At 58.7% G+C, this 8,544-nt stretch overlaps 2 protein-coding genes across 4 annotated transcripts; one reads left to right on the plus strand and one right to left on the minus strand.

Annotated features, from left to right (window-relative positions):
- The first annotated feature begins 1,340 nt into the window (after nucleotides 1–1,340).
- Nucleotides 1,341–2,577, plus strand: RCCD1 (RCC1 domain containing 1). The gene is made up of 6 exons (XM_010717677.2): nucleotides 1,341–1,344; nucleotides 1,429–1,647; nucleotides 1,723–1,827; nucleotides 1,894–2,037; nucleotides 2,114–2,143; nucleotides 2,263–2,577. Exons 1-6 carry the CDS (start codon nucleotides 1,341–1,343, stop codon nucleotides 2,499–2,501), a joined length of 741 nt encoding a protein of 246 aa, XP_010715979.2. The 3' UTR covers nucleotides 2,502–2,577.
- A 156-nt stretch (nucleotides 2,578–2,733) lies between these two features.
- PRC1 (protein regulator of cytokinesis 1) lies at nucleotides 2,734–8,405 on the minus strand. Of its 3 annotated transcripts, none has more exons than XM_010717675.3 (11): nucleotides 8,149–8,405; nucleotides 7,898–8,068; nucleotides 7,506–7,655; nucleotides 7,089–7,236; nucleotides 6,826–6,962; nucleotides 6,529–6,624; nucleotides 6,220–6,366; nucleotides 5,795–5,896; nucleotides 5,344–5,454; nucleotides 4,788–4,973; nucleotides 2,734–3,564 (listed from the first exon to the last, which is right to left on the minus strand). In XM_010717675.3, the coding sequence occupies exons 1-11, from the start codon at nucleotides 8,353–8,355 to the stop codon at nucleotides 3,487–3,489; spliced, it is 1,533 nt and encodes a 510-aa protein (XP_010715977.1). In that variant the 5' UTR covers nucleotides 8,356–8,405; the 3' UTR covers nucleotides 2,734–3,486. The 3 variants fall into 3 exon arrangements, with proteins under 3 accessions (XP_010715977.1, XP_010715978.1, XP_003209673.2); XM_010717676.3 differs by having other exon boundaries at nucleotides 4,865–4,973; nucleotides 5,786–5,896; nucleotides 8,149–8,404; XM_003209625.4 differs by having other exon boundaries at nucleotides 5,786–5,896; nucleotides 8,149–8,404.
- Between the last annotated feature and the right edge of the window lie 139 nt (nucleotides 8,406–8,544).

The following is an 8,544-nucleotide window of genomic DNA, read 5'->3' on the forward strand; positions in this document are numbered from 1 at the left end:
GAGGCGGCAGGTGAGCGGGGCTGCGGGGCGGAGGTGTGGCGGAGCCGTCCGGCCGCGTGGGTTCGGGGCTCCGCGGTGGCCGTGGGCTATTCGGCACTGTCAGATAACGAAGCGATCACCTGCTTAGGGAGGCGGCTGAGCGGTAAGCGCACCCGTTAGCAACCCGAGCTCCCGCTGTTCCTCGTGCTGCTGCTACACATAAACACTGACTGCAACGAGTAACTTCGGTCTCGGTTCTTCATTGCGCCCTGCAGACGCTGAGTGCCCCGCTGGGGGCCCGGCGTGGCTCTGGGTCGGGGGGGGCACTGCCCGTGCTGGGCTCTATGGGAAGGTTTGTTTGTTCATCTCTTTGCTGCTTACGCGAGACGAAGCTGATGGAGGCGATTCCCGGCATTTGGCAGCACGGTGCCAACAGGACCGGCTCCCCCTGCAGCGCTCGGGGTCGGTGAGGCTGCGTTTGGTTTCACGCCCTCTGTTCAGTGAGTTTGGTGGCTGTTGTCATAGGCAGCGGTTGTCATAGCAGACAGAATTGGCTCAGTGGTGCTTGCATTTATGGATATTAACACTGTTGTTTCCTTCCCATTAAAGGAAAGGTTTCTGCCCATGGTTTCTGTATTTCAGAGGGCGCCGAGCTGCGCCCAGAGCTGTGCTGGGCCTGGGCAGCTGCAGCCGTGTGGGTGTGGGGCTGACAGTGCTGCCCTCAGCAGCCCTCACCCAAATCTGATTCCTCCCTTTTCCCCAACCTGTGTGGGAGCTGCTGAGTCACGTCCTGACCCACTGATTGAGCACCTGGGGAAAGGACCGGTCAGCCCTGGGAGCGCAGGTGAAGGCAGTGCAGCTGTGGGGCAGGATGGGTGCAGCCTGGCCGCACCTCTCTTAGGGCTCATTTCAGGGCTGATGCCACTGGGGAGGGATGCCTGGTTGGAGATCCCTCCTTGGTAGAGTTTTCCTCATGAGCCCAGACGTTCAGGAACAGGAATGGGTGAGCACTTTTCTTTTTCTCTGTAACACCATTCCATTAGTCCCTTTCCACCTCATTGATTTTTCTGATTGTAACACCAACCCAAATGGACTTCTTGGTTTAGTACAGCCCTTTCTGCTTCAGCAAAATTGTGACGATCACAGCCACTGCTGCTGTGCTGTACGCCGTGTGCTCGGGGCGACTGCAGCCGCGTCCCGGCGCTGTGCTTGGCACTGCTGCCTTCAGCTGCCTGCTGAGCCCAAACGCGGCCCTGCAGGGAATTCCCTCTCTCCAGGTCTGTACCTGGGGGCTGAAGGGGCGGCTGTGCTGAGCCGTGCTGTGACCGAAGCTCAGACAGCGGCGGTGTGACTGGGGAGTGATGCGTAAACTCAGGGCTCGCTTTGCCATTGTGTCGCACATGGTTGGGTTGCACACAGCTACTGCACTGTGCAGCCCTTAGGACTGAGCTGCACGCAGCTGCAGAGGGGCAGCAGGCACGGGGCGAGGGGTGGTGGGGGAGGCATCTGTCTGTGCCCTTCTGCCTGTCCGTGCGTCTCCCCACAGGCACGGGCAGCTCGGCCACGGCAGCCTGGAATCGGAGCAGCGGCCGCGGCTGGTGGAGGCCCTGGGCGGTGTGTCCATGAGGGCGGTGGCAGCTGGCGGGTGGCACTCGGCCTGCATCAGCGGTGAGGGGCTCGGCGCTGCCCGGGGGCACGGGGTGGCAGCTCCCCTGTGCCCTGACCGGGACGCATCCTCTGCAGATGGCGGAGACCTCTACGTCTGGGGCTGGAACGAGTCGGGCCAACTGGGGCTGCCCTCCCGGGCGGTGGCAGAAGAGCAGGCAGAGGATGAGGACGTGGGTGCAGGTGAGGACACCGGGGGGCTGCAGCAGTGCTGGGCTCATCTGTGGGGCTGAGCAGTGCTGTGCGCAGGGCCCGAAGAGCCGCCGCTGCCTGAGGAGCCGCCAGGCCCTGCCTTCATCTCCATCCAGGCCTTCCCGGCCCTGCTGGACCTCCCGCTGGAGCCGGCTGTGGCTGCAGTGAGCTGCGGTTCACGGCACACGGCTGCGGTCACACGTGAGTGCCCAGGGACGGGGGAGGGGGGAGTCCTGCAGCCCCAGGCTGGGGGCTAATGGCACTGTCCTGATTGCAGGAGGCGGAGAGTTGTACACCTGGGGCTGGGGTAAGCCTTTGGTTTCACTCCTTTATCGCTTATATTGGGGGTGGTTTGCGGTGCTGTCCCGGGGGTGAATCCCTCCACCAGGCAGCACCAGGCCCCAGTATGCACTGCTGTGCCTGCAGGTAAATACGGGCAGCTTGGGCACGGGGACCGTGCCAGTTGTGACCACCCACGGCGTGTGGAGCAGCTCTGGGCTGAGGGGCTGCGGGCGCAGGAGGTGGTGTGTGGGCCCTGGAACACGTATGTCTGTGTCCTGCAGCACGGAGGGACGCGGGGCTCCCACCTGTCCAGCACAGCCCCAGCTCTGCAAGCTGGAACTGAGATTGGGAGCTGCCCCGAGGAGCTCGGCCCCCATCCTTGACCTCAGTGCTGGAGTGGTGCTGCTGCTGAAGATGACACAGAACAAACGTATTTATTAAATCTTATTTTTTTTAACAGTGGCAGTAGTGCTTCATGGTGCTTACAAGTGATGGCTGTCTGTCCCAGACCCTAGAGAGATAAGAGGGGAGGGGGAAGTGCCCAGCCCTCGCTCTGCCCCCTCCAGGCTCTGAGAACAGAGATTTTGGTCATCCCAACAAACACACGAACAGCAGTGGCTATATATACAGGTATGCATTATTCTCATGAACAGTATATACAGTTACAGAGTAAGGAGACAGAACTTCGGGTATAAGTAACAGCAGGTGGGGGGCTGTAGTGATAACAAGGTGCAAATTAGTCATGATCAAGGACTGAGCTAAGAAAGGTGCTAACTACCACCCAGCATGTTCTACTGCTGAATGCAACTGGAGCAGAACAGGGGAAGGGGCAGCACTGGCGGCTGTTGGCTTTGGTCCTACCACAGCTCAAGTAGCTGCTGGGACTGTGCCTCCAGCTCTGACCTCTGCATGTTTCAGGAAGGGCAGAGGATGCAGGGAAGCAGTGTGCTGAGCTCCAGGAGCACAGGGCACCTGCAGGACACAGATGCCCACACTGCCTTCCTAGGAGAGACGATATGCTGGGACCAGGCTGCAGCCCAGTGTGGGTGCTAGGGAAACCTCAGCTAAAGCCCTGTGCCCTTGCACCACCACCCCACTGGGCTGCAGCATCCACTCCTAGACTACCCCCAGACTGTCTTCAAATCTTAAATCTTTAATCACAAATATTTGCAAGAGTTTCCCAAATAAAAACAAAATGTTAAAAGCGTCCCTTTCAGCTGCTGCCCTCACAGGTGGGAACCCCCCCACACTGCAGAGCCGGGCTGGCAGGGGTACTCACTAAAACTGAGAGCAGCAGCCCCTGGGGCCAGGAGCTGCCAGAACAGCGACTCACTACGACTACAGAGAGCTGGAGCCCAAGGCAGCAGTTCAGCAGAAGGCATTGGTGGTGGTGGAGTTGAGGATGCGGGAGCTGGTATCACACCTGGAGGCCTTTGAGAGTTCACGCTGTGGATACAAGAAGCAGAGAGAGGGATGAGGGGTGGGAGAGGGCGGCTGTGCCAGGGGCCACGGAGACAAAGCTGCTGCTTGTTTGTTTGAGAAGACAAAGCCCTGCCCTCTTGCTTTAAGAGACAGAAGGATTTGCTCCCAGTAGCTGGGAGAGAACTGGGAGCATCCCAGAAGCAGTGGTACATAGTCCTCCCTCCTGCAGCTGGCAGCGCACACAGTGCTGGTCCTGGGCAGCTCTCAGCCCCATCCAGGTGTCCCTCAGCTGCAGGGAGGGGAAGCAAGAGCACAGGCAGGGGGTGGGTGCAGACAGCAGCATGCAGCTGCAGAAGGGAGCTCTGCAGGTCCCTGCCCCTGCCCAGCAGGAGCAGCACACATGCATGGGAGCTGGGCTTGGTGTCAGGGCAGCTTCAGCACTTGCTCAACTGCCACGGGGAGCGACGCTTACATCTGTATGAGGCAGAAGAGGTTAGTGCTTGGACATGAAAGTCTGAAGGGCAGAAGCCTCTGGGCTGCAAAGCTCCATCCCACAGCAGAGATCACCCTCCTCCGCACCCCTGGGAGCCTCTGCTCACCCAGCACACCTCATGCCCGCAGAACAAGTGGCACAGGGATCCCTCCCCATGGGCTGAGAGCACAGCACATGCACTGATGAAGCCATGCAGGCTGCAGGAAAAGGCTCCCACCCTCCCTTCTCCCAGTGACTGTTAGTACAGCGACAGAGTGCTGCTGCTGCCAGCTACCCAGGCCTCTCTGGACTGGAATGGGGCACGCCCGCCATGACACACTGCTTCAAACCACATGGAAGTTCTCTGTTAAGCAGCTGGGAGCAGACCCAGGTCTGGAGAACAGCTGCATTACTACAGCAGGGCTATGGAGGAGGCCTGGCACAACAGAACCGTGTCAAAGGCACAGCTTTGCTCCTGCAGGGGCAGGTGGGAGCCAAGCATCACCGTCCTCCTGTGCAAATATCAAATCCCCACTGGGCTGCTCAGGGCCTGCAAATGATGGAGCAGCGCTTGGCCTCGGTCACCAAACTTCAGTTGAAGCTCCTGACACGGAGGCAGCAGCTGGTGCCGTGGGTGCTGGCAGGAGCAGCCGCTCTGCGCAGGGCAGAGGTTGGGCTGTGCACAGCGGTGGCCCTGCGGTGCTCCGGGAGGAGCAGGAAGCGCAGCCCGGGTGCAGCCCAGTGAGGGGAGGCACGTTCAGAAGAGGTGAATTACCGCAAACTCAGAATAGGTGCTGGCAACAGAATTAACGCTGTGGTTACGCTGGGCAGGGGCTGCGGGGCTGCACCCACCGCTCAGGGTGGTTCCGTTCAGCTGTGACAGGTTCTCCTTGTTCCGCTCCCTGTGTCCGGGCCGGGGGGGCTTCGCAGCCATGCAGATGGGGGTCCGAGCCTGGCCAAGCTGCGGGACAGGAGGCAGATGTGTGAGCTGAGGGCAGCCTGCAGCAGTGCTGGACTTGCGGCCGCTGCTCTGCACTTCAAGCTCCTAAAACCCTGCGTCTTAGGTCTAAGGCCCAGAAACACCAGAAATCTGGGCTGGAGGAAGACTTCCTGCATGCTACCGTTCTCCTTTTAACTTGGGCACTATTGGTCCCCAAAACATCCTACCAGCAGCACGGCTGACCAGCAGAGCAGGTACCAACGGAGCAGCCTTCGTAGCCCAGGAGGCGGCAGCTGAACACAACCTGGCCTGGCAGTGTCATACAGCAGTGTGGCACAGCGGCGCCGCACCAACCCACCCTGTGAGCAGGGATGCTCCATAAACCTCTCACCTTCCCTCCAGAGGGTGGCAGCCGAGACGTTGGTGAATGGAAGAGAGTTGCCCCAAAAGCTGAACGAATGGTGCTGTTGGGAGTGGCCGTGGAGAGAGAAGTGCCATTGAGCTGGAGGAAAGCAGAGCATACAGAGCGTGAGGAGGAAGCCAGGGGATGCTCCACACCGGGAAAACCACAGTGGAAACACTGGCTCCAGAGCAGGGCGACAGATCCCATTGTCCCCACAGAGCACAGAGGTGCCCACAGCCGCTCCCTGTACCCATTTACAGCATAAGATTCTTTTATGCTGCTGCTGCAATAAGCCTAGGCCCTTCTGGCATCACTGCAAGACTAAATCCAGAGGGAGGGCTCTAAACACCATTATTCTCACAGTACTTGTCTAGCTCAAGCCCTGGTAGGGTCTCGGCCAAGCACTCCATGCCCAACACAGAGAGTTTACCTTCCTTACTTTGCCAGGCGTGTGGGGGCCAAGCACTCGACGCTTGATAGGAGTCCTTGGGGTGCTCCCATACATCATCTCTGTCTCAATCTGGCGGCTTTTCTTCAGGTGCTGTGTGAAAGATCTATACTCACTAATCTGAGCAGAGGAGCAGAACACAGCTGGCCACACAGCGTCATGGAACTTCTACTCCAACACTCAGTGCCAGGGGAAGGACAGGTGCAAACACTACAGGTCTGCAGCAGCTGGGGCTCGACACAGATGCAGGCAGCCACCTGCCCTGCTGTTTGAAGAAGGTGACCACACACAGAGCCAGAAAAGAGCAGCGAGAGCCCCTCTGCCCTAAGGAGCTGGCAGCGAACCTGGGCTGGAACTGCTCTCCTTACCGACAGCTCGGTGCCAAGCCAGGATGGCACATTCAGCTCTGCACTCACCCGCTCTTGTTTCTCCTTCTCTTTCTCCATGCGATACAGCTGCCACTGCTCTGTCACATACTCCATGAACTGCTGTCCCTTCACCAGGAAAGGCTCCTCACGCTCCTGCTCCCAGGCCTGGATCCTGTTTTCCAGCTCCTCCTGCAGCTGCTCAGAACAGGAGGGCAGTGTAGGAGCTGTCGTACTGGAGGTGGGCAGCTCCCTGCCCAGAGACAGCCCTTGCTGGTGCTCCAAATGCTGTGCTTCTCCCTGGTCAGTGTTACATGTGCCCGTTCGGGACTACAGCTTCTTCTCCAAGTCTGTACCCACCTTGGAAAGAGTCTTCTGCAGTTTTGCTCGCTGCTTCTCTTCTTTCAGTAGGCTCCCCCCGCGGTTGGAGAAGCGGCTGGGGTCAGCTGTTTTCCTCTAGCACAGAAAAGTCAGGAGATTATGAGATGGGGCCCAGCCTCACTGCCCAGCACTACCACGGGCCCTAGAGGAAGTCACTTTAGTGGTGCAACACCTGCACAGACTCTGCATCTCGGGTCACACTGGTGCTCCAGGCTCAGCATCCCATTCCCTCACCAACCCCTATGCACAGCCCAGAGATGTAGCACTACTCAATACCTCCAGCTCCAGAAACAGCTTCCAGTTTTCCTCCCATTTCTGAACAGCCTCAAACAGCTCCTTGTGCGTTTCATAGTAGCTTTTCACCTTCCCCACCTCAATATCATGGAGCTGGAGCAAGGCCTCTGTATAATCCTCTGGAGAGACACAGCAGCACGTTCAGGAAGCACCCAGGATCCCTGCACCACTCAACAGCCCTTTTTGGCAGCAGGCCTGCTGCAGCTCCCTCAAGGGAGTCAGTTACAGGAAGAGCCACCACCCACCATCGTAATAGGGACTGAAGGCGTCCCTCTGCTCCTGGCTGTAGAAGCATTTGTCCCAGAATTCAGCCAGCTCTGCGCGGATCGCCTGAACCACGGACTTCATGTTCTGCAGCTTCAGCTCCTCCAGACGGTCTACTTCCAGCTTCAACTGCCAACACAACCACAGCACAGACTCAGAAAAGAAAAGGAGTAGAAGAGCAGAACACAATTTAACTTCTGCATAAGCCACCTCTGAGCGAGCCAAACATCAGCACCTACTCGCAGCCCTCTCAATCCTTGAAGGCAGGATTTAGTCTGCTCACATTATGCCTGACTGCTGGAAGCTGCTCCTCTACTCCAGATGAGCAAACGAGTGTGAAACCCAGAGCTGCCCCACCCTTACTCTCCCACTCCCACATGGCATCAGGTGGTTCTTACAGCTTCCCTGGTTTTCGCTTTGGATCCAGTCATGTGCACTGCAAAAGACTGTCTCTCCTCCTCAGGAACCTGCAGCCTTTCCCAGAGCTCAGTGATTCTGGAGCGCAGCTCTGCGCACGTGGCTTCGTTCAGCGCCCGCCGTGCCTCCAGCTGCAGAGGGAAAGCGTGAGTTCAGCACTGCCACAGCCTGGCGCTGAGGGATGCAAGGAGGCTGCTCACAGACCACAGCTCTCACATCCCTCTCTCATCCCCCAACGTTTCCAAGAAAAGCTTCTAGAAGTACATTCTAACACACGGGCTTGCTACAGACAAAGCAGCCTTTACAGCGTGCCGCCAGGCAGCCTCCGCAGTGCCATCAGTCGTGGCAAGGCCAGCTCAGCGTGCCGACATACCTGCTGCAGCAGGCTCTGGAGGTTAGCGATGTTATCTGTGGACAAGCAGAAGGCCTCCTCGTCCTCACACACCACGTCCCGCTCGAAGCTGGTGTCAGGGCTGTGCTCCAGCTCCGCCATGCAGAGGACGACCTGCCGCTTGATGCTGACAAATTCTTCTTGCCTTCGCTCCTGGAGGTGAGCGGCCCCATGAAGATCCAGTGGGCGCCTTCCAACCCCCCTCCCCGGAGGTCCAGGCCCCTCCTGCTCACCTTCTCAGCACTGAGGGAGGCCACGTGCCGTCGGTAGCGGTCCAGCTCGTCCAGGCTGGGCACGGCACTGTCATCAATGCTGAAGAGGGACACGCACAGAATGTCACACAGGTTCTTATCCTGTTCCTGCAGGGCCTGCAGTTCCTGCTTCCTATCCTTCTTCTGCTTCAACAACACTTCCACGCGGGTATGTAAATCCTTCACCATCTGTAGGATGGTACTCCCCTCCGCCGTCTAAAAGAAGCCAGGGATCAGGGTTTGTTCTCTGCAGTGCTTTTTGGATGTAACTCAGGTACTCGGAAATCCTTAGGCACAGAGCCGGGGCGCAGCTGCAGAGCTCAGCAGGCACAGCACTGCTCCCCGCCGGCCGCCTCACAGCCCCCACCCAGCGCCGGG

Source organism: Meleagris gallopavo, chromosome 12 (genome assembly GCF_000146605.3).
Source record: "Meleagris gallopavo isolate NT-WF06-2002-E0010 breed Aviagen turkey brand Nicholas breeding stock chromosome 12, Turkey_5.1, whole genome shotgun sequence".
Classification (NCBI taxonomy): domain Eukaryota; kingdom Metazoa; phylum Chordata; class Aves; order Galliformes; family Phasianidae; genus Meleagris; species Meleagris gallopavo.